Source organism: Rhinopithecus bieti, unplaced genomic scaffold, assembly GCF_001698545.2.
Source record: "Rhinopithecus bieti isolate Rb0 unplaced genomic scaffold, ASM169854v2 scaffold_29393, whole genome shotgun sequence".
Classification (NCBI taxonomy): domain Eukaryota; kingdom Metazoa; phylum Chordata; class Mammalia; order Primates; family Cercopithecidae; genus Rhinopithecus; species Rhinopithecus bieti.
This window is the reverse complement of record NW_016813642.1, coordinates 1004869-1031227: the sequence shown is the minus strand read 5'-3', so window position 1 is coordinate 1031227 and position 26359 is coordinate 1004869. Positions and strand designations below refer to the sequence as shown.

The 26359-nt window shown below is 34.3% G+C and overlaps 1 protein-coding gene across 26 annotated transcripts in view; it reads left to right on the top strand.

The window, feature by feature from the left end:
• The window catches only part of MBNL1 (muscleblind like splicing regulator 1), a 219033-nt gene extending 192674 nt beyond the window's left edge, over positions 1–26359 (top strand). For 12 of the 26 annotated variants that reach the window (XM_017848822.1, XM_017848834.1, XM_017848842.1 and 9 more), the window contains 7 exons: positions 8587–8844; positions 10010–10063; positions 10926–11079; positions 18901–18936; positions 19625–19719; positions 22632–22706; positions 25575–25992. In XM_017848822.1, coding sequence (XP_017704311.1) covers positions 8587–8844; positions 10010–10063; positions 10926–11079; positions 18901–18936; positions 19625–19719; positions 22632–22688 — 654 coding nt within the window. In that variant the 3' untranslated portion in view covers positions 22689–22706; positions 25575–25992. Of the gene's footprint in view, positions 1–8586; positions 8845–10009; positions 10064–10925; positions 11080–18900; positions 18937–19624; positions 19720–22631; positions 22707–25574 lie in introns of all 26 variants that reach the window. The other 14 variants (XM_017848845.1, XM_017848839.1, XM_017848828.1 and 11 more) reach the window with 9 other exon arrangements.

Below are 26359 nucleotides of genomic sequence, written 5' to 3'. Positions count from 1 at the left end.
GGTTATATTTGGTAGTGCTTAATTGAAATGAAGACTTTTGTCTTTGGGTTTTTTCTTTTTGTGAGGAGCTACTTACTGTATTTTGTCTGTTTTCTTTTGCTATAGTCAGTACACATGGCTACCACTGCATCAACTGTGATTTGCCTTTTATCTGAATCCTGCTTCTCTAAATGCTTGATTGTAGTACAGCTTCCTGTCTTATTCTTGTTAACAAGATCGGATCCAGTGTCACAGTTCCAACCTGTTAGGATAGTGCAGCGTGGAGCTCTGAGGCGCATCTTGCTGCTCTGTGCTTGTGATTTTAGACAATCCTATCTGCACGTTATTTCCTCGCATGCCAATTGCATCACGTATCGAAGTCTAAAAGACATGGCAATAAATGCACTTATTTATTAATTGATCAAATGTTTGGTCATTTGGTATTTAAATGTATACTTTACTTCTTCCTTATGAAATTCTGAAGCATGTATTTGAATTTTGAGTTCCTTCTGAGGTAAAACATTTTTGGAATCAGTTAAACTATTGACCAGTTCTTCTTGCCACTTCTTTCTATCTTTTTACTGCAACTTGTTAGACAATAAGGAAATTTAAAATACCATAGATTGCCAACCTTCTGGTTCTTACATAATTGCTTAAAACTGACATCTTTACAGCACCCAGTGTGATACTACAGAAAAAAAAAAAAATGTTAAATTGGAAAACAGGAATTCAAGAATTACTGCACGTGATGTTGCTAATTAGGTGAGCCAGCTTGGATCAGGATGCTCTTCTTCTCTGGGCTTCATATTCCTCACATGTAAAGTTAGGGGATTGCACCCCATAATCTCTAAGGTCACTTCCAATTAGAACATTCTAGGGACATTTAGGTCATTTTCTTTTTTTTAACACCAGCCACAAGCTATTGAAACATTTATTTTTAAAAATTATATACATATACACACAACATGAGATTTATATCAATATTCATATTATCCTTTCTTTACTGGCTATCTTTTAAAAGACTTTGTTGCCAAGTACTTCCTGTACTCCAAAATTCATACTTCCTTTTTTTTTTTTTTTTTTTTGACACACAGTCTCACTCTGTTGCCCAGGCTGGAGTGCAGTGGTGCGATCTCAGCTCACTGCAACCTCCACCTCACAAGTTCAAGCAATTCTCCTGCCTCAGCCTCCTGAGTAGCTGAGATTATAGATGTGTGCCACCATGCCCGGCTAATTTTTGTATTTTCAGTGGAAACAGGGTTTCACCGTGTTCGCCAGGCTGGTCTCAGCAATTTCTTTCCATGATTTTGTTAAGAAATTATTCACATCTATAGATTCTAGAAAAGACTGAGTTTTTTTAGCCATACCCCTGTTTTATTACAAAGAGTTAGTAATTGGAGAAATCATTGTTTGACTTATTTTCAAGATGCACAGTAATTTTTTATGATGCTAAAAGAATTCGTGAATGCATTCATTCTCTCATTTACTCAACAATATTCAGTAGGAAACTGTTGAAAATATTTTAAGTAGAAGATGTGAGGAATGTCTTTGAAACCCTTTAATTCCTGTCTTATCAATGACAAGAAAAGATCCACATGAGAATAGTGCCCAGACTCATAACTGATGCCCAATAACTTGTTAAATGAATGGATAAATGAGTCAGTCAACCAGTTACTCAGGTGATTAAACACAGAAAGATATATTCCCTTATTCAGGGCTCAGGGTAATCCCACAGAGGTACTAAAATATGAAAAATGTTTATCATGTGTTACCATTCTCCTTGGAAACATGTTTACATTTTGAGCAATTCAGCTATAAAATATGGCATCTTGATTATGCACCTAGACCTAAAGCAGTGGTTTTCATACTTTAATGAGATTAGAATCACTTGGGGTGATTGTTAAAAATGTAGGGCCTCATCCCCAAAGACTGACTCAGTAGATCTGCGATAGGGTTTGGTAATATTTTTCACAGATCTGCCAGGTGACTCTAAATGCAAATAGCTATAAACACATGCACTAAAAGATACTAGCATCTCTTATTTAGGCTTCAACTTTTCATCATTTATTTAATGTATTTGTAAATGATGTAGTTTTTTGTGAACCTTAATTAAAAATCCATCTCCTCCAGTAAGTTGATGAGAACACTGTGCACAGCATAGTGAAATACTTTAGGTAAACAATGATGATTATTAAGGTAATTTATATTACATAGGAGTAATCAAATAAAAACCAGGGGACACGTATTTCACATACTTATGAAAACATTAGATTGACATTTGGTAAACTGCACCATTTTTACATCAGCAGTCTATATGAGAAAACATAAGTATTCCAGGAAAGGTGGACAAATAGCGGTTTCTGATAGTTTCAGTTTGTGTTTGCTTATCTTAAAATAAATTATTCTTGGCTGAAAGTTTTGTTCTGTGAGGTAATCATTACACGAGTTTCTAATTCAGGCCACTAATGGTTGTATGTTTCCACTACTTCCACAGAAGAATCTAATAACCTTTTTCATATAGGCAGAAAAATATATAATACCCATTGACTACAAAAAAATAGAACATTTAAAGCTAAATGAGGATTAGAATGACAGTGAAAAGCATGCCTAGGTTGGGATTATTTAGGTGTTTAGTGGATTTAACATGATGGAATAAAAGACTTTCTATTCAGAAAAGATTAGAAAAGAAGATGCTTTTAATAATGTAAGAAAGTCTTATTGGTAGGATTATTTTAATTTTGCATTTTTTAGAGGATGTTTGGCTACTGCTTTTGTGATTTTTTTTTTAATATCTCCGGAAAATTCCCAAGAAACCTTAAGAGTTTTGCACATAGAGGTTTATGTAGGTTGTTTTTTTAAATCTGTAATGAACTTTAGAATGACTCTTAAAAATGTAGTAACATCTTCATTTGAACAATTTAATACACTATGGCTCTGTCAGTTATTAATCTCTGTGATTAGAGTTTTGATGTGGTGTAGAGTTGTAAGTTGCTTAAACTGTAGTAATTGCTAGATTAAGAACAGTAGTTCACACCTGCAGTCCCAGCTACTTGAAAGACTTAGGTGGGAGGATCACTTGAGCAGGGAGGTTGAGGCTGCAGTGAACTGAGATTGCGCCCCTGCACTCCATCCTGAGTGACAGAGGGAGACCCTATCTCAAATAATAATAATAATATAAATTAAATAAGGTAATGGCTAACTTGGTGTATTGACAAGCTTGTTTCAAAGTTGTGTCCATTTTCCTGTCCTGTTGGGTTTGCACAGTCATTCATGGGAATTAATAAATGATAACGTGGAAGTGGACTTAATGGTTCTGGCGTTGGTCATTCCTGTTCAGATTTTATCTTTTTATATGAGATCAAGTGGTAGATTCTTAGTTCCATTACCTATAGAAGTATGCTTGTGTTTTCTGGCCTGAATAGCAATGATGGAGTCTACCTTTTAGATTTCAAAGAATGCTCCCATTTGATCCTAACAGAAATACTATGAGGTAGTTAAAGTAGATGTCCTTTTCTTGATTTTTTTTGGAAGGAGAAAAATTGATCAAATATATACAGTTATTGAATAATCAACTGTATTAGTCCATTTTCATGCTGCTGGTAAAGATATACCCAAGACTGGGCAATTTACAAAAAGAAAGAGGTTTATTGGACTTACAGTTTTACATGGCTAGGGAGACCTCACAATTATGGTGGAAGATGGAAAGCACATTTCACATGGTGGCAGACAAGCAAAAAGGTTGCACAGGGACATAACCCTTTTGAAAACCATCAGATCTCGTGAGACTTACTTCCTATCTTAAGAACAGCTCAGGAAAGATATGCCCCCTTAATTCAGTTACCTCCCACCTGCTGTCTACCACAACATGTGGGAATTCAAGACGCGATTTGAGTGGGGACACAGCCAAACCATATCACCAACTGAAACTAGAAATCACATCATCTGATATTTATCTAGGGATTTTAATTGTACAATAAATTGACTACAGTTATATTTACCTAATTGCCAGAATTATGAGGATTACAAAGTGGATATTTTAATCCTTTTAAAATGAAGATAGAGATAATTTCTTTGCATTAAATTATAAACTCATGATCAACAATGTTGTGAACCCTTTGATCAAAGTGATTAATCAAAGTGATTATCCAGGATTACTTTTAAAGTAATACTTAGAAAATTTAGCTTGTTAGTTCCAACTTAATAGAAAGTGAAGTCCATGCTGCTTATTGGTGAACATGTGGCTATATGTCTTTGAATATGTTTCTTAATATTGGCCATTAACTATTAAATTGACTTCTCAAAATGTTAAAATGGACAAAGTCCCTGTTTCTTCTTATAATTAGCTTTCTATTCCTGCTTTTGATTGTTATTCTCCAAGATGACTGAGTTAATTATACAAATATGGTGAGCACAAAACATATTACTTCAAAGGGATATCTCCTTAAAGAACATGCAAATGACTCTCCAGTTTTGAATAAATTCGAATATGAACATTAATCTCCTTAGAATCCCAGTGCTTTAACTTGCAGAGCATTGTTAAATTTAATACTACTTATAAAACTTATTATTTTGACCATTTTGAAATATGTTTTTCATGTATTAAAAAATTAGAGATCAAATGACAGGATTATTCATATTATCCAGATTTGTATGATGTGTTATAAGCTGTGTATTATTTTATTCAGTATTCATGACCCTTTAAATAGATGTTAATAGTGTTTTCATTATGAAGACTCCATAGCTAGTAAAGTGATAGGAACTGGAACTCATAATTTCTGACTACAAACCCTATTGTCTGTCTGCTATATTACTGCTATTTAGTTAACAAAAGAAGGTTTATTTAGAATTAATTTACATTTCCTTAGGAAATTTTCCTATGTTTTCTTTTGGTTATTTAAAGTTTATAATTATTCCGTAGATATTTTTCTGGAAATAGAATTTAGAACTGGAAATAGAATTTAAATGTTTTCATTGAATATCTTCATTGGCAAATCTTGCCTTAGTACTTGTAGAGTAAAAGGCTCATGTTGAATCACATTACATGTGTAGCTAAATAGATTTTATTATTTTAATGTAGGTTTAAAAACCATTTATCGAACATTTTTTTTTTTTTCTTTTGAGACAGAGTCTTGCTCTGTCACCTAGGCTGGAGTGCAGTGGCACGATCTTAGCTCACTGCAACCTCCGCCTCTCAGGTTCAAGCTATTCTGCTGCCTCAGTCCCCTGAGTAGCTAGGATTACAGTCGCCTGCCACCATGCCCAGCTAATTTTTGTATTTTTAGTGGAGATGGGGTTTCACCATGTTGGCCAGGCTGGTCTCAAACTCCTGGCCTCAAGTGATCCACCCACCTTAGCATCCCAAAGTACTGAGATTACCAGCTTGAGCCACCACGCCCAGTCACAAAATATTTTATATGTTGACCCAGTACATACACATGTACAGATAAATCTGTACATTTATCTGCCAAAAATGAAAAATGCCTATAGTTATGGATATATTATTTGAATATTATTTGTGATATGGAAATACTGGAAATCATCTAGATATCCTCCAAAAGAATTACCTGTATTATGTACACTATTTGATGAAATTTGATGCAGCCATCCAAAGTGATCACTCTGGAAAATATTTAGCAAAATGAGAAAATGCTTATGCTGCATCGTTGAGCATAAAAGGTCACCAAATAATAGCTATACTGTACAGTTTTTTAAAATGTGTGCATACATACAGAAGACTGGATGAGAAGAGAAAAATGAGCCACAATGTTGTTAGAATTTTCAGATTTAATTTACATTCTGTGTTTCAAATTCTCTGTGATAAATGTCATAATTTCTTACTCTGTTTTTAATTATGAGATTAAATTTGTTGAATTTAAATAATTTGTCAATTGTAATTTACTAATGTAGTAGTATGTCTAAGAGATTTATTTTGGGGATCAGCATAAAGTGTCCTCGAGTTTATCAGAGAAACCAGATCAAACCCATATTGAGCAACCAAGGGATAGATCCCATTTTATTGATGATGTCTATTAGGAAAAATGTGTTTTAGAAGCTTTGGGAAGTTCATGTTCCCATAGTTACCCCACAATTCAGATGCACATCTAATGGTTGGTAAATTTCCAGTCCCTCTGGCCTGTACCTTTCACCAGTACAAGTTTTCACAAGACATTTTCTCTTCTTTATTTTTTCAAAGGCAAGAATAATGTGAGAGTAGCTATTACAGTATGTTTCTTTTGTCCCATTTCTTACATCAGGAAAAACCATAAGCTGCAAAAAAATAAAAATATGAAAGAGTCAAACATGCATATTATGCAAAAACAGTTGACTAAGTTTTTTTAATCTCAAAAAAGGTTGGTTTTATGACACATTCTGAGCTAATTCTTAGTTATTAACTCTGCTTAAATATTTGTAGAATTCTTTCTAAATGTCTCACAGCAGAGTAAAGAATATGAGATTATAATAAACCAATCCTTAACCTGTAGAACCCCACCCCCTGCACACACATGCAAGTACGAACACACAGAACCTAAATAACTTCAGGTCTTCTTTATTGTTAATGTGGGAAAGAGTAAACTACATAGGAAAAATAGAGTGTTAGTTCCCTGCTGCCAGTTCATTTTGAGCATATTCAAGAAAGCAGGAATTACTGAGGAGCAAACAGCAGCTGAGAGAGATCACTTATAGACCTTCTGCAAGTTTCCTGTTTGGTGATGCCTGCATTAACATAGGTTTGCTTAAACAGAAAAATAGCCCTTTTGTTTATGCAGTAGTGTATATTTAGCATACACACACACACACATACACATACACACACACACATACACGCATAAAACTTTTTATCATTATTTAAGGTAGGCACTATACTCTTCCTGAGTATAGTGATGAGCCTCACATACAGTAAATTTTGATTAGGTACTGGGTATTGTTTTAGCAAACTCCATAGCTGATGCTAATGTTCAGCCAGAGAGGAGGATAATTATTCTGGGTAACAGCTTGATCATTTTTGCTTTTTAAGTTATAAATCTTGGTAATACTTTTTTTTCTTGTGTTCAATAAGATAAATACACTAATAAAAAACCAGAATCTTGAATAATTTTAAAGTCGTTTTGTGTTCTTAATAACTCTGAATGTGGTGATGAATGACACTGGCTCATTGTATGTATTTGGAACACAAAACTTTAGCTAGCTTGAGGTTTCCAAGTAGTGCAAGATATCATTTATAATGCTCTTTTTTAAGATGTAGCGTGGTACAGATTATAGTATCTCTTTCTTTAAGAAGCACTTTCCTCAGTAATAGGATATGAATATAATATGGGGAAAACACCCAAATTTAAATGCAATCATTTTATTTATCTAAATCCAAGAAAACCTTTGCTTCCTAAGTCATAGCAGGGTTACAGTTTCTCTTTCTTGCTTAACTTCAAAATAAAGTGCTTAATATCTGCATTTGCTATTTGTGAAAGGATACTTTTGAACAATTAAAAATTGTTTTCTTGAAGCTTGAAGGAAGAGCAGGAAAATATTAAAAGGACATTCTGTGTTTTAGATGGCCCTCTTGTGGTAAAAGGGTCAAAGTATCCCAAATGAAGACTGCTTTTAAATAATAAGAGTCAAAATTGCGCAGATGAATGAGAAATAATGTTTTCGCCTTTTCCCTAAGATCTCGGTGGCAAAATTAACAGAATTGTCAAATATAAAACAAACAGACATAACAAAACCAATCTTTTTTTACTGCTTTATATAGCTACCAAGTGAATCTCTAAAGATCAAAAAATGACTCCCGGAAACATTTTCATAAAAGCTATCAAATTTGATTTTGTATATTTTCACTTGGAAATAATTTTATATTTACACAAGAGTTGCAAAAATGGACCCAAGAGTTTCTGTCTAGCCTTCACTGACCTAAATATTAATATCTTGCATAACTGTGAAATCTCTCCTAAGACCAGAAAAATTAACATTGATATACTGCTGTTTAACCAATCTACAGACTTCAATCAAATTTTACCAGTTGTCCTCCCAATATTCTTTCTGTGACTCCAGGATCCTCCAGCTTGTGATAGTATCTCAGTCTGTCTTGCATGACCTTGACACTTTGAAAGAGTAGTAGTCAGTTATTAAGTGAAATATCTTTCCATTCACTTCATCTGATGTTTCATCTTGATTAAATTCAGGCAGTAATACATCTATTGTGATTGTGTGCCCTTCTCATTGTATCGTATCAATAGGTACACAGTGTCACTACATCTCATTATTGGTGATATTAATTTTGATCACTTGGTTAAAGTGATGTTTGCCATGTTTCTTTACTGTGAAGTTATTATTTTTCCTTTGCAATTAATAAGTATATCAACACCATTTCAGATTGTATTTTTACCATAATTAATATTATACCTGTATTTTCTTATGGGCATTTATACTGAAATGGAGTTATAATTGGCAACTAAACTAGGAAATGTTGAAGTTACTTTGTTGCCTTGTTTGAAAATCATTTTTCCCCTTTCATCTGTAGCCTTCTGTCACCAGTCTTGCACTTTAAGTTAAAATCTTCAGAAAGCGTCGTCTTGTTCATGTTGACTAAACCTCATGTACTTAATGACCTCATAGGTATGTCGAGAGTACCAACGTGGCAATTGCAACAGAGGAGAAAATGATTGTCGGTTTGCTCATCCTGCTGACAGCACAATGATTGACACCAATGACAACACAGTCACTGTGTGTATGGATTACATCAAAGGGAGATGCTCTCGGGAAAAGTGCAAATACTTTCATCCCCCTGCACATTTGCAAGCCAAGATCAAGGCTGCCCAATACCAGGTCAACCAGGCTGCAGCTGCACAGGCTGCAGCCACTGCAGCTGCCATGGTGAGTAGAGATATCAGCTCTCTCCTTGTTAGCAGTCAGAAAAGCAAAGTGAGCAACTCTATCTGACTACAAGCTATTCATTTATTAACCTTTTTTAAAATAAAATTGCTGAAGATATGTTTGTTCAGGTATCCCAGACAATATATAAAGAAGTTACTTTCACAGAAGTGAGGGTAACTCCTCAAATGGTTCAGATTGCTCCTACCCTTGGCCTAACTCTTAATCTGTCTTATTCTGGATGTAGGGTTTCTGAAATCTCTGCTTTGTAAAGAACCACCTGTCTCCTTTTCAATTTAACGATATTGCCATTTTCGGTCTTCTTATTTCTGTGTGCCATCTAATCAGCCATTGTTTTCCTTTGGTGTGTTCTTTTGCACATCAAGGCTCTTCTTCACATATATCTTGCTTTTAACAATAACATGATCCGGAACTATTTAGGAGAATCGTTTAACAAAATTGTTCTTAGAATTAGCTACAGGATTTTGAGTAGTATACTCTCTAGATTGTCTGAAATAATATTGTGGCATAAACATAATATTAACACTAGAGAAGCTTGACTATGCCATTATATAGAAAGGAGAGGGACAGCAGTACTCAAAGAGTTAGAAACTGGATCATTAAGAATAGCTACTAAACTATATTATCAAGGTAAATTTTAATGTGATCTAGTAGCTGATTTTAATGAGCCCATTCTTTGTTCTTTGCTTAGCTGTTTTAATGTTGTCATTTTTTACATAAATATATGACTTAAATCAATGAAATACTCATTTTAAAAGTCACTGTGTAGTATTTCATAACAGTGATATAATCATGAGAGAGATCTTTTCTGTGTTTGTTTATGGATACTTGAGCAAAAATACAGAAGGCAGACTCTCTCCTCCTCTCTTCCTTTCACTCTTTTTTTTTGTTAGAGTATCTTGTTTGTAATTAACTACAAAGAGGAGTTATCCTCCCAATAACAACTCAGTAGTGCCTTTATTGTGCATGCTTAGTCTTGTTATTCGTTGTATATGGCATTCCGATGATTTGTTTTTTTATTTGTTTTTTCTCACCTACCCAAAAATGCACTGCTGCCCCCATGATGCACCTCTGCTTGCTGTTTATGTTAATGCGCTTGAACCCCACTGGCCCATTGCCATCATGTGCTCGCTGCCTGCTAATTAAGACTCAGTCGGCTGTCAAATCACTGAAGCGACCCCTCGAGGCAACCTTTGACCTGGTACTATGACCTTTCACCTTTTAGCTTGGCATGTAGCTTTATTGTAGATACAAGTTTTTTTTTTTTTTTTAATCAACTTTAAAATATATATCCTTTTTTCTGTTATAGAGTTATAAAGTACAATGAAAAAACTGAGTGTGGTTTCCTGACAAAATTAGTAGAAAGACTTTAATCTAAGTACATAGACGGATATCATACAATAAAAGATTCTGAAAGCCCAGCAGCCCACATTCAGTTTAACTACATTGTAGAATGTTCTAAAGAAATACTTGGAGGACATAAAGAGTGTATTTTTGACTGTATATTTATGTACCTGTTTGGTTAGCATGGCTTTAGTGGTAGAATTATTTACATTTTAATATTTATAGTTCAGTATTTAAGGAAAAAAACTTGCATGCTCTGGGACATTTGCATGTCTAGGTAGATCTGGGGGGAGGAGCAGTGGGTTAGTTTTTATTTTATCTGTTTCAGTCACTCTGTACAATTAACTATTAACATTGCTTATACTTGTCAATCCTCATGGAGCTCGCAGTGCGGCTTTTCCTCTTTTCCCAAATCAATGGCTTCTCACAGAAAGCCTGAAGCATTATGGGACCTAAAGCACTTTAACACATTATAACATGTGCTCTCGTACTAGTGAGATTTTGTTTTGGACAAAAATAATGCTTCCTTTAAAGCTTTTATCTTGCTTTTTTTTTTTTTTTCTTTAATTTTTTGTTCATTGGATTTTTTCCCTCGGGTAGTTAAGTGCTCTGCTGCTTGCTTGCTCATGCTTCCTAACAATTTTAGCCTTCGACTGATTTTTCTTTTTTCTTTTTCTCTTTTTACTGGTATTTGTTTTTTATACTCATTCACTAAACAGGGAATTCCTCAAGCTGTACTTCCCCCATTACCAAAGAGGCCTGCTCTTGAAAAAACCAACGGTGCCACCGCAGTCTTTAACACTGGTATTTTCCAATACCAACAGGCTCTAGCCAACATGCAGTTACAACAGCATACAGCGTTTCTCCCACCAGGTAAGGGGTGGGGTTTCTTAATAAATGAATCTGATGATCTACAGAGAGTCCTACTGTTAGAGCAGATAAACCACACCCCAAGTTTGTTTGTAATTATAGATGAGGTGTCAGGTAAGGTGGTCAATGATGGAAACTTATCTGAGGTGTCTCATGTGGTTTTCTTCAAAAAGTAAGGATTTTAGCTTAATGAAATATGGATTAAGGATCAGTGGTATTTTATACATTTATATGTGTTTGTGTAATTTGGAAATGAAATATAGTTCTCTTGTTTTTCTCTTTCCTCCACACTGTTATATGTCTGTCAAGCTATTTTATGATACTTTCTTGCTGTAAGACCCCTTTGCCTTCATTATTCCATAGAGTTAATTTAAATTATATAAAACAACACTTTCAGTTTTGATTTTATTTTCAGCCTTTTGTTTTCAAGGTCAAGAATGAAAAAAAAACTGTGTTCTAGAGCTCTTAAAAAGGGCTCTTAGTGGCATCAATCAGTACACTGCTTAAAATTTTGACTGTTCCTAAGCTAATATTGAAAGAGCCCTAAGTGCTCCTCAATGTTTAATTTATTACGGAGTTTTACATTTGTGGTTTCAGCTTATTTTCAATTTGGTAATGTATACATAATCTAGAATTACTCACACAAATTGCAAAGTTTAAAACACAGACTAGCTACTCATTTAATTACCTGGAAATTTACTCTTTTTATTCAGTCTGAATTTATTTCAGAAAATACATATAAACTTATCTGGAATTTTACTAACCAGAAACTCTAATCTCACTTTCCTCTTTATCGCTTCACTCTTATTTTGAGAATACCATGGTTTGAGAGACTTACTTAATAAAATATTTTATTAATTAAATTAATGATTAGATATATATGTCAAAAATCCAGCTCCCAATTTTATATTAGACTATATTGGCAGTATTTACAGTGTATTAGGTTCATAATGCTGTAAGAGAATGTGAATTTGTTTTAGATTCATGAACAAAAGAATAAATTATATGAGTTTTTAATACTAACCATAACTTTTTATGTAGTACATCTTTGAAAATCAGTCATCCATATGTAAAATAAATATGAGATAACAGTTAACTAGAATATGCCACTAGCTGGGATAGCCACTGCCCCAGACATATGGATAAAATGATATTTGTACTCAAGAAATAGTATCTTTCAAATTACTGTTTGTTCATGTTGGAACAAAAATCAAATCATTTTGACCTGTAGTCTCACATTTCTCTTATGTTTTGTAATATTGTAACTTTCTTCTCAACATGTATAGTTTTCAGGAATTAATCTTTTGCTCTTGTGCAAGTTGCTGTGTCCTTAGATTTTCACTGCCCCAAAAAACAATCCATCAGTTTTCTGTAGTCAGATGAGCAAAGTTTCAAGGGATTATATGTAGCTATCATAATCTCTTTGAAGAAATTAAAACTTATTTTTGTCGGTTTATTTTATTGGCTAAAACATTACCATGAGAAATGACAGTTTCAGCTAGACCAATGGTAGTGAGTTATCTCAGTTGATTGTTCACCGTCAGTTACAGATTGAACTTCTCGTTCTACTCATTCCCCTCTTCTCACTACTGCACTTGGCTAGTCTTAAAAAATATGATAGTTTCTCTACTAAAGTCTAAAAAACAAATCTATGCTATTTAAAGAAAACTGAAATAATCTATTTTATCAAATAGGTTTCATGTTAGTTTTTTCAACAACACTCAAGTGACTATAGTTTTTTTCTAAATAAGTATAACCATCGGTTGCATGGTACGATGACCCTTACTGGTGACACTAGTGTCTCCCTAGAATAGGTTTTTGATGACCCTTACTTGTGACACTAGTGTCTCCCTAGAATCGCTTTTTGTCTGTGGATAGAACCAAAGATGCTAGGTAAAGTTCAAATTAGGGAAAATAATAAACTCATTCATAAATCAAAATCAAACTTGCCTCTCTGTGCTAGGGTAAGCATTGCTAATTTAAATAAAATCTACATTAATTGAAATATGCTGAAAATTTTTTAGATATATTTGCATTTATTATGATGCATTTTGCATCAGAGATATTCCAGTCTTGATCAATATTTCTCAAATATAGGCCAGGCGTGGTGACTCACGCCTGTAATCCCAGCACTTTGGGAGGCTGAGGCAGGCGGCTCACTTGAGGTCGGGATTTGGAGACCAGCCTGGCCAACACGGCAAAACCCTGTCTCTACTAAAAATCCAAAAATTAGCCGCACATGGTGATGTGTGCCTGTAATCCCAGCTACTTGGAAGGCTGAGGCAGGAGAATCGCCTGAACCAGGGAGGCGGAGCAGCAAGCCGAGATCACATCACTGCGCTCCAGCCTGGGCAGAGGAGCGAGACTCCGTCTCAAAAAAAAAAAAAAAAACACACACAAAACAACAACAAATATATATATATATACACACACACACATACACACACACATTTCTCAAATGTAATCAATATAGTGTGAAATTATTGCGTTAGCAACATAACATTTATTTGCAACTCAGTTTTAAGGGCCTGAAGCAGCACGTTGACCTTTATTATCACATAATCAGAAGTAGAAGTAGGTAGTGACTCCATGATTATTTTAAAATATTTTCATTATATAATATGTACGTGTGTGCACAAAAATTGACCCTGTGACCTGAAAAGGTTAAAATGGATAGCTCATCGTTATTTCTGCCCCACCACTTTATCAGACAGTCAGAAAGGAAAGAAGTCTAATGCAGGGAATGTAAATGCAAAAGCCTCAGGGGCCAGGCAGGAAACACAAGTCAAGCAAGAAATAAATTGGGAGCTGTGGGGTATGGGTGGCAGAGGGGAGCACAGACTCAGTCTAAAGAGTATAGTCCATGTTCATACTTTGCCTTTTGTTGCCTCAGAGAATTGTCTGCCTGGCAGGTTGTACCTGCTATCCACTGCAAACCCTTTGTGGCTCCATTTGCATCATAGACTGTGTAAACCACAGTTGATTGTGTATATACCTTGTAGGGTTGGTTGTAAGAAACCCGCACAACCTGACACAGTAGCCCTGACATACAGTGTTGCTAGGTCTTATGGTTTTTTCCCAGATATTCTGGACGTTTGTAAGTTATATGTGAAATTTCTCAATATTTAAATTTTGTCAATTAATTCAGTTTTTAAAAAACACCCTTTGAGAACTAAAGGAAATGTATCTTAACCACAAATTCACATGTTATCTCATGTCTAATACCTGGGAGAAAAGGAATTCCGTTTTCCAAAGTTTGGTTGTTCTGCAGACAAATAATACAGAAATAGATGATCAAGGAATCTGATCTGATCACAGTTTAATAATGTGGAAGGTACACTTTGAAGGCTTTATTGGAACTGGGAAAAAAATGGAGTTCTTTTATTTTTTTTGCAACTCAGAATTTTAGATGTCTATAGTCGGTTGCTTCAATGATAACTGCAGATGTGTAGGTGTATTTATTCATATTACAGTGAAGCATGGTTAGCTAAATTCTTAGAGCAGGTGGCTGCGTATACAGAGTAGGTTGCTGGCAAAAGATCAGGGTTCAGTGACAAGCCAGCCAGCTAACTAAGAAAAATTACTGCTTGCTTTAACTTTTAAGAACAGAATTGGATTTAATATGGACATTACCCATCTAAGCATCATTCAGCCATACATACATACATCCTCCTATCATTCTGTTCTCCCCTCTCCTTTCCTCTCTTATCCTTTTTTCCTTCCTCCTTCCTCTGTCCTTCTGTTTTCATCCATCTATTCATCCCCCCATTTACCTATCCACCCATCTTTCCATTTATTCATTCAATAATGTATGCCACTGCATACCAGTATTTATGTGAAAGATTGCAAACTCATGGCCCAAGGGTAAAATGTAGGATCTAGAAATATTTTTGTTTAAGAGTGTTTACATGAAAACTAAATGTAAATCCTTTAGATAGGACACACACTGTACCCTTCAGTTCCAAGCCCTACAATTCCGTATTGCCTTAGGCCAGATTGTTTCACACATTTTGTTCAAAAGAGTTACATTTTATTGAATGGTTGCTCTGGTTTCATGCTGCACTGAGTGCTTTGCATATATTATCTCATTTTTTTTCACAACGCCCAAAAGATTGGCATTAATATTTTCATTTTACCAATGAGTAATTTGGAGCCTACTAAGGTACAGTGATTTTTCCCAAGTTAAATGCCTTTTATAAGGTTTAGATTTAAGTACAACTTGAACTCAAGTCAGGCTGACTTGGTTAATCTCTTAATATCTATGAGCTTATTACACGAAGACCTTAAAAATGATTTGGGAGAGTGGAAGTAGCCCTTACTGATCACCTAACTCCATGGTGTTTCACACTTAATACCCCATTTAAAGATAAATATAAATATTAGGTTAAATTCATATTAAAGTTTTGTTTTCTCAAATTTAGATATATACTTGTTTTAACCTTCCCTTTTCAGGACCAGATTGATTATTTGTAGATATCATACATAATTTAGGATCTATATATATTATAGGTATGAATTTTCACTCATGAAATTAGGGTGTATAAGAAATACCACTTTCCTTTACACCATTTGTTTTCATTGAAATTAAGTGTAGCTCTGAACTCTGATCTCTCTGTCTCCCTGGGTTGAGAGAAATAACAGGCATTAGTGGGAATCCAGGACTACATCCCCCACCTCCCTCTCTCTCCTGACCTTACCTCAAATGGAGGTCCTGTGCAGTCTAGTATTCTCAGACAGACTATGCATTCTTCATTCATCAGGCACAGCTGCTCACTGCTGATATGATCATTGTCCATGCTTGCGAGAGCTCTTGAAGACAGGTACCCCAGAGGTTCTGTGCTTGCCTTGGATATAGGCTTCCTTGTCTATGCCCTCCAGACTCCCATGCCCTTGAGGGCCTGATGTCTGCAGGGCTATTCTGAAAGAACAGGCTACCTACCCAACTACCTGTGGAGCTGCACACTGCCTGCCACTTCAATCTTGAGTAATTTTTTCTCTGCCCTAATCACCATTTTTGCTTACCTACCATCTTCAGAATCACACCTCTTGTCTCCCTCTCTAGCATATCTCCCTCAATCAATGTTAGCTTTTGAGTTTTAACAGTTCTGAAAATACATTTGCTTTAAACAACTTCTACTTTGGCTTATATTACAACTCTACCAAGAATAAGGCAACAAAAGGCCAGGAAACTTTCTTAGGTGGTGGTGTAGGTCTAAGGGCAGGGGTAGGCAGGGTTGTGTTTCAAGAAAGAAAAAACAAAAAGATTTGTCACATTTAGTATCATTAATACATTTAATAATTTATAATTATGTATATTAGTAAATTACTTATAATTAATAAAAATAAAGAGGGTACTGCTTGTTTGGATACCAATTTTGAGAATAATCCAACTGATTGTTAACTTTTAGTCTTAAAATGATATACACTGTTTTTAGAAGATCATAATCAGCTTAATACTTATAATCAACCTAAATAGGACTGAATTATTACATTGAAATTCTAACTTCCAACTAAATCTTCATTACAATTCTTTTTCTCCCTTCTACTTATTTCCCTTCTATGCCAAGTAATTTTAAGTATGCATACATCTTATTTGTAAATTATCATCCTAGTTTTTACTACATTTTACTACATATCAATTAAAATTTTTGATTTAAACAGTCATGCAATTAAAATAACACATTTCTTAGAGGCACCCCATTCTGCTCTGCAAATATCTTTATAGGAGAAATTGGAAATTGACAAATACTTGCACTTAAATTTTGCTTTGTGCCGAAAATTGAGGAAAAATTTAAATTGGCCATTTGCACATTATTATTAGTAAATCAGCCCGTGTAAAGTAAAGATGGAAACCAAGATCATTTCAAAAGTGATTTTCGTTTTTGGTAAGTGGGTCCTACAGCATTATGTCCTCATATTTGTGAGTTATTGCACCCTGGCTAGTATTTTCATTGCTGCCTTATGTTTATTTGCTGCAAATCCCTCTCAAAACTGTGTGCATTGGTTATAATGGTAATGAGGAAGATAACTCAAACTAAAATTCAAATCATAATAGCTTTAGGGTTTTAGAGAGATAGTATAAGGTTAACTCATTTTCAGCATGTGCAGGCTTAATTATGCATGGGATGAAATTCAGTAGGCAAGTCTCAGCATAATAATAAATAATTGAAGCATATAACCTCTACAATATTTAAACTGGCTTTAATATTACTTAATTATCACATTATTCTTTATCATTCATCATTTCTTTTCCAATTCTCTCACCCTACCATTAAGACAGTAATGATTTTATAAGATGTAGATCTGGTATTAAGTTTTGCTTGCTCTACTGTCTCAAATTATTATAACTTCTTTGTTATTACTGGCTTGTTTCTGTTTGTCTTTCACAAGTCTTTGACTCAGTAGTAGTAGCAAATGACAGAGATCTTCAAGGGTCTTAATGCTTGTCAATAAAATATTATTCCACTTGATAGGATGTGTCCCCAGATTCATTACAGAGTTTAATCATTGATCACTGTGCCCACAGTCTAATTGTGATGACAAACTAATTGCAGCTGTTACAGGGATGCCAGTTAAGTAATCTGTGTTTAAGTTGAGTTTCTCAATGGCAGCTTTATTTTATAGGGCCATCTCTGACAAGATTCATTTGGCAGATATTTTTCTAACACATGTTCGTCCCAGATGCTGCTAGTATTTAAACAGGATATGCCAAGATTTAGATGGAAATATAAAATCCTTTGATATTTTAAAACCTAGAATTCTAAAATAATCCCATAGAAAGAACAGTGGTTCTGCATATGGGAAAGTGCCTCGTACTTGGTAAAATAAGTTAAATTTTCAATATTTACGTGTCAAAGAGAACAAAGACTATCTATATATACAACATTTATTTTTGCTTATCATGGTTGAACAATTGTCAGCATCAGTGCTAACACCCCATATGTGATGTATGTATCTTCACTATCTCCCACTCAAGGTTTTTATTGAAGACTAATTAGCAGTTTCTTGTGTGTGAAATTTTGTAGAACATTTGCTACTCCCAGAAGTCTTGAAGGTCTGAACCAGCAATGAAAACCACTCTGATTTCCTAGATACCATAAAGTAAACCAATTTGATATTTATAAGGAATTATATTCCCCCTTAATGCTTTTCCTACATTTTAATTTCAAACTAAGGAAATGCAGAAATTTCACTTTTTTATGTAAAATGTATTGCTTGGCATCCCTCCAAATACAAATCCGGTATGAATAATCACAACCCCTTTCATGTTTATATGGTTGCTGCTACAATGAACAGGAAAATAAAACAAAAGGGATGAAAATGAATGTTTGGGTTTCATTATGTTGTTAAGTCAGTTTTGTACATTGAATTATTTAGTATTTAATAATAAATAATATCTTTAATAAGTTAATATGTGCCTGATATAAAGAAAATGTTAAGGCATTCATAAGTTAAAGTCAGAAATAGCAAAACGACCAGATGGTTAGTAATCAGATTAAAACAAAACAAATTACAATATTATTTTAAAAGAACTAAGTGGATTTAAATTACTTCCAAAATACTTTTGTTTATAGGCAACAATTAAGAGAAACAAAGTGTACCAGCACACAGTTAAACTGGCTTTTATTCTTCACTTGAGACTAGTTCTAATTGATCACTGTGCTATTGTATGATTTGATTGTGCTGACAGTTACATGCCACTGTTCCCATAATAACAATTTTTCTTCTTTGTTCAAATGAATTTTCTAATTACACGTGTGATGGGATGTTTTAATTCTTTTCCCTTTTCAAATCCACCTTCCTGTTGCAATGCATGATGGGCAGGCTCAATATTGTGCATGACACCCGCTACAAGTGTTGGTAGGTGCCAGCTTTGTTTCTTGATTATCTTAAACCTATGGTGTACCTCACAGCCCCTCAAAATCCACTGCTAAGTTTAACTTATATCTATTGGGCAAGTCCATTTCCCCTTTACTAACACCTGTCAATTAAATGCCATTTTCTATTTAATTGACATGGACTCACATAAACGTTTTCTTTACACACACGAGTTTCCTTTAGTCACCTTTGGTGGATTTTGATTGGACTATGAGTTCTGGTGTTTAAAAAAAATCTATTTCATGAAAGTAATACACTGTATATTTTATAATAGTAAATGAGAAAAAAATACTTTCATTCAAACAGATAACTGTATATATGAAGTAAATACTTGTATTTTGACTTAGATTTTGAATGTCTGACTATGAACACTATATAAAATTCTTGTTTTTGACTTAGCATATTAAGCCTGTTTGTGTCAATTTTCTTGATTTGATGGTAACAAGCTTTTTTCCCCCTTTTTTTTCTCTTTCATCCCTCCTCCCCTTCTCTCCTTGGAATGTTGTCCTGCTTTGCGCTGTGATTGCATGTCACTCGCTGGTGATGATGTCCTGTCACATGGCTTATTGCTGTGATAAATACCATGCCCAATTATCTCTTCCATGTTGCCATGGTTTCCATATTGCTACACTCTTCTGTATGTTCGCTTATATGATTTTCCCTCCGAAAGTTCCCATGGTGCACGGTGCTACGCCAGCCACTGTGTCCGCAGCAACAACATCTGCCACAAGTGTTCCCTTCGCTGCAACAGCCACAGCCAACCAGGTTTGCTAATTTACAGCTTTGTTTCTTAAAAAACAACTCTAATAGGGCTCAATCCAACAGCCCTTATGCATGTGGATTTCCCATTGAGGTCAGTGGGAATCGTATGTACGTGAGGGCTGTAGAGGGTGCTTTAATAAGCATGGGGTTTCAAAGATACCTCTTGTTGGCCTACACATTCTATGATGAGCAGCAGAATGCTTTTATGCCATTTATAAGTGCTCCAAAGTTGTCGCAGCTCCATTTCTGAAGCTACTAAAATGATATTTACACAAGCAATTCTCATTGGTTCCAACCAATCTTGCAGGTGTTTTGACCAATCAAAAATAGAGGCCATCTTAAGGTTTTTACTTAAAACATTTGGTATATACAGTTTCTTAGTTATTGCCTAAATGATTAATAGAAAGTAAAATATTTAAATGTATTACATATGCCACAAATGACCGCTCTTGTAAATAAGTTTGTTATAAATTCATTATAATCTGAATCATTTAATAAACAGATTCAAAACAAATTGTTTGTGTATAGCATTTCTAAGCTTTTATTCTCAATGCTTTCAGTGAAAGAAAATCCTAAATGCTCTTATTTTATAATTACCCTGCATAAATGTTGGAGATTTATGAATGAAAAGAAAAAATTAAGTATGGCAAATTGACAGTCATTCTGTATTCCATGCAAGTTTATAGAGTAACAATTATGCAGGGTACTTTCAAGTGAAAGGGATTTGTTTCATAAATTTAAATTTTATGATATACAATAACTATTTAAAAATAAATGATGATTTAAAATATTTAAAATTTAAAAATTGACATTTATTCACCCAGCATTTTCTGATTCTACTTAAAAATATTTTCTAGAAAATACTGGTTGATTTCAAGTTTCATTTATGTAAAATAGATTTGTGCTTCAATAGAGTTGACAGTGTATGAAAAAAATAGAGCCAAGCCACATTTCAGATAATCCACAGGTGAAGGTTAAATGTACTCAAATGAGTCTCAAAAGAATTAGTATCAGATGAGAATCAACATGTTCCCCCTTGGAAAGGGAAGACCAATTAAGACATCGATTTGTTGTTATTACTGTGAGGAGTAGCCACCCTTGTTCTAAAATACATCACGTACTGTTGATGAACATTCAGCTATTAGTACAACCATTCAGAACTTTCAAAATCACAATACAAAAATGAATTTAACGTTTCAGTCAAGCTTTGAACATTTCTTGGCAAAGAATCATTAATTTTTCAGAAGCTTGTCAAAATAGCCCTGGGTTTATGTGAACACATCAGACTCATTTACAAGAATGCTAGATGGTGCATATGTGGCATGTTAATAAGTAATCTTTGGTAGAACTATCACGATGGATTCAATACAATCCATCTGTGGTGCAAATCAGTGATAACTCTCATGCGTGTACCATGTATGACCGTAGAATTGCTGGTGTAAGCAGAACTATAGCAGAGCAAATTTCAACATGCCCTTGGCCACCTGGGTTGTAGGGGACACTTTACTTTTTGCATTGTGCTGTGACCATTTCATGCATAATCTTGGGTCTTCATACTATTTGACAACCAAAAGAAAGAAAAGGGAATGGATATATATATACACACATATATTATATCTACATATACATACATATGTATATGCCTACAGTACATTAGCAATGCTGGAAATAGCTGATGCCACAAAATGCAGCCTGCATGCATGCAGAAGTTTATAGCTGGCCCTTCATCTGCATCGATTGGTGTTGAAGGTCCTTGGTATGTTTCGACAGCCCCATCCTTGATGCTTCTACACTGTTGGGTGCAACATCCTGTCCTGCAGCAGCAGGAAAAATGGTATGAGAAGCTTCATTATGCTTGGAGCACATTTTCGTGCCATTTGCCAATGCTGTAAAATTGTGTAAAAATGTCAGCTGAGAACTGGAAATAAAACAGGGACATATTAATATACACGCCAGACTGTGGATTGTAGTATGTTGAATTAGCCTAAGATGTCTAAATTGAAAAAACAGCAACAAAATGCCTTTGTGTATGTGATTTCATTATTCTCCCAACAACATTGCTGAAATGGGATTAGTATCATTTTATAGAAGAAACGTAAGCATAGAGTAATGAGTTGCTTTGCTCAGGGTCACACAGCCAGTAAATGGATCTCTAGGGGTAGAACCCGTGTCTTCAGTCCTCTGACAGTCTCAATCTATTGTGCTGCCTCTCTCAGGTTAGCAGCCATTAATTTCGGGTTGAAAGATCAAGCTACAAATTTGAAGTTCTAACTTTGGGAACTATTGAAATAAGTCAACTCTATATTGGTTTCTTACTGTATTTTCTCTCAAGTTCTCTAATTCTCTTGCCCATTTAAAATACAATAAAAGGTGCCATCAGGATTCAGAAATATGTTCTGAAGTAAACTTAGGCTCTTACCTAGTTCTTTGAATTACTGCTTTATAATTCTTACCTGGTATTTTTAATTTGGAAAAAAAAAAGTTAGACACCCTAATTTGAACGAAAATGTCAGAAATTTGGTTGCACAAAAATAGGCAAGACATTTCCTTATCTGATTTCTGAATGATTACTAAGTAACTGAAACCACAGGGGTGTGTGTGTGTGTGTGTGTGTAGGCCAACAAAAAGGGCTTCTTTCAATTACTGCTCTGCATGAATTTTTGATAGTTTTACTTATCTTATTTCCTAAAAGCTGGTAACATTTATAGAATAGTATTTAACATGAAGATTTTAAAGTTAGTTGCTACTTTGGCATTTAAGTTTACATTAACTTACTATTATGTTGACCAGATAAGGACTATCACCTCACAGCTGAATTTCACTTTTCTTTAAAAATTTAATATTAAAATGTTTTCATCTCTTGATTGTTGGCTTGCTTGCATGGATCATTCATTAAATAATTTTTTATTTGCTAGATACCCATAATATCTGCCGAACATCTGACTAGCCACAAGTATGTTACCCAGATGTAGAATTTTCATCACTAAACAGTAAGTTCATTATGTAATATATAGTAGCATATTTGTGGTGGGTTTTTTTAAGATAGCAATCATATAGTGCACTTAAAATTTTGCAAAATCTCTGAGAAAATATTTATATACAGGTCACATTTTTATCTTAAATGGGTTGTGAGGAATTTTATCAGACATTTATAACAAATATGTTAATATCACTTAAATATACAAAGTATCAAGAGAAAATAAATTTTTAAAATTTCTGATTAGAAATAAACACAAACATAAAACATATGACCAAAAAGTAATTAGAAGGTATAGGTCAAGGGTTGGCAAACTTTCTTATAGGGTCAGACAGTAAGTGTTTTTGCTGTGTGGGCCATATGGTTTCTGTTGCAGCTACTCTCCTCTGCCATTGTATCATGAAAGCAGCCAGAGACCACATGTGAAAAATGGGTGTGGCTGTGTTCCAGTAAAACTTTATTTACAGAAACAGGCAGTACATCACATTTGGCCCACAGGCAGTATTTTGGCTGACCCCTGGTGTAGATTATCACTTTTTTTTTTTTTTTTCTTATTCTTTGCCTAAACCTTAAATGGGACCATGTGCTCACTTCATCCCATGCACCACCATACACAGGGGCATTAGAATATAATGAGTTTGGCTAAGCGTGGTGGCTCACACTTGTAATCCAAGCACTTTGGGAGGCTAAGGTGGGTGGATTGCTCGAGCCCAGGAATTTGAGACTAGCCTGGGCAACACGGTCAAACCCTGTCCTACAAAAAATACAAAACAATCAGCTGCGTATGGTGGCACACTCCTGTAGTTCCAGCTACTCAGGAAGCTTAGGTGGGAGGAGCACTTGAGCCCAGGAGGTTGAGGCTACAATGAGCCACAGTTGTGCCACTGCACTCCAGCCTGGGCAACAGAGCAAGACCTGTCTCAAAAAAAAAAAAAAAAACAAAGTACTGAGTCTGACTTTAAATAAATATATACACATAATCACATATATGTGTACACACAAATCTACATATTCAAAATCATTAGGTACTTTAAAGTAGTTACCTCAGAGGATCATATAATTCTGAAAATGTTGCCATTGTAACATTTTTAAAATGGTTTGAAAGTCTTGTATTTCGTCCTTAAAATGTCTTGTATTTTCTTTAAAAATACTGTCTTAAATACTTACAAAGGTGCCCATTTTTAATCCATAGGAATACATTTTGTCCAGTATGCGTGCATTCAAGTTATAACATGTGCTCAGATGCTTGTTAATTACTTATTTTTATATTTAGAAAGAGACATTATGCTTAAAACTGAAATTGGTTAAGATGGGTGACCATTCTTTGTTGCTTCCTTTTTTTATCTGTGTATTAACGTATTTACAAATGAGTTTTTGGTGCTACATTGTGTTAGTTACCATGACAAGGAGATAAAGATAAATAGACAATAAGATAAAAATGTAAGGATTATCAGGATAATATATTAAAATAAGAGAGGTTTGAAGAAATTTCTCTTAGAGCAAAGATGAGGAGCAGCTGTTCCCAACAGGATCCATAAACAAATGAATTTGGACAATGAGGGTGTTGTTCTAAAGACAGTGGAGGTGTAAAGGCCTTGTAAAAGAAGGACAGTGTGCCAAGTCAGGAAACGATGGTGGCTGAGAACCAACTCAGAAACTCTTGTGATGTTAATCTGTAGCAAAGCTGGACAAAGTCAAAGCCCATGCAAGAAAGGAGGATAGGCAGAATTCAATAGCCATTTAAGAAAGAAATGATAGGCTCAATCGGAAAAGTACTGCCAAAGGCATGCTGCAGTCGTGAATTATTAAAACTGATTTTTGTCTATTTCATAAGTTTTCTCAAAGCAGTTCTGATAAAAAGGTTCAGATTCTGAACAATAGCCACATTTTTAGAAGCAGCAGCATTACTTTGTAGTGTTGTTGGTTTAGAAGAAGAGTTTGTTTGACATGCCAAAACAATCTGTTTCAAGCTCTTATAGTGAATTAGGTGTGTTTGGTATGTATATATTTAACTGTATTCTATTTCTTAGCAATAATCTAGGTTGAAAAAAAATTGTAAAAATAATTAGCAAACCAGTAGATTTGTCTTTGAAGCTTAAGCATTTAATGTTCTGTTCATTTAACAAGCAGTTGCTCATCTTCATGAGGAGTTGCAACATTTAAACTGATTTTTGAGTCACTAGATTGTGACTTCTTTCATTTTCAAGGTTGTATTGTGAAGCATACTTTTAATATATGTAAAGATTCCCTGCTGAGAACAAATTTCTTGTAAAACTGGAACTGTTAATCCACAAGTACATTGTAGTATCTATTACAACTTAATTCATGAGTAATAATTCTGTAATTCAAAAGAATGATTTTATTTTCTTAGGAGAAAAACATTCAACAAACTGAATTATCCAAAGCCATCACTTAAAGTATCATTCTTTTTTTTCCACGCATGCATTATGCTAATCAAGCACCCAAATAGAATAAATCTTGTTTAATAGAACATATGACATGAATTTTAATTTTGTAGACCAGACCTTTACTCTTGAAACCTTAATAAGTTTAAATTTTGCCCTACAACAATTGTGCTGAAAAAGAGCTCTGTATATTATGCCCCTTGATTCTGCAAATGTATTTTATACTTTTAGTTTAGGATTGGTAAATTTTTTAGCACATTCTACAGTTTTATTAAATTGTACACATTATTTCGTTATATAGAGATGATAGATTTTGTTCTGTCTACTCTTGTGAAATGGTTTTGTTTTATATGAAGATATAATAACTTGTGAATATACTGGTTAATCAAAAAGAAAATTTTTATATTAAATGTATATTAGAAACTGCTTTTAGATACTATCTGTTCTAACAAAGATTATCTCTTTTTCCCTTGTAGATCATGCTAAAGAGGAAAGGACAGTGTGCTTGGTTAGAGTAAAGGATGAGGTCATTAGCCATATTGTATATATCGTCAAGCAACACACACAAAAGTTCCTCAGCCACAAGACATCCACATATTGCATGTTAACCAGAAGAAAAGACAACATGGAAATCCACTGCACACTGTTGCCTATACACTTTGTACATTTAATTGATATTTGTGCTGAGGTGATATTCCTGTCTAAAAGAACAACATTGTCTTTCTTTTCTAGCACAGAGTTATGCATTCAAAGATGCATACCTAATTAGTTTCCTATATATTCATGCCATCTTGAAAAGACAGACTGTGGTGTAACCATGATTCTATTATGTATTGGTACGTCTGTAGACCAAGATATAATTTTTTAAAAATAAGTTTATTTCTTTCAAGGTTTACAAATAACAAAGGTGCACCTTGTATTTAAAATTGCCATTATAGATGAGAGCGTGCATGCACAGTCATTTTTGTTTAAGAGTAATATTTTTAATGTAATAGATTGTAAGACGTGGTGAGGGAGGGATCTGACAGAGATGAATGTGCCAAGCAAAACCACAACTGTGTATATTTTAAAGCACATCATGGCTTTAAGTACCATGTTGTTAAGGATTCTCATGAAGTGCCATAGACTGTACATCAAATTAGAGTATTATTTCTTCAGTGTTATTGTTTTCAGAGCCACATTTTGTTGCATATTTGCTAGTACTAATCAGTCAAAGGGCACCATTCTTTTTTTTTTTTTTTTCTTTTTTTTTTTTTTTTTT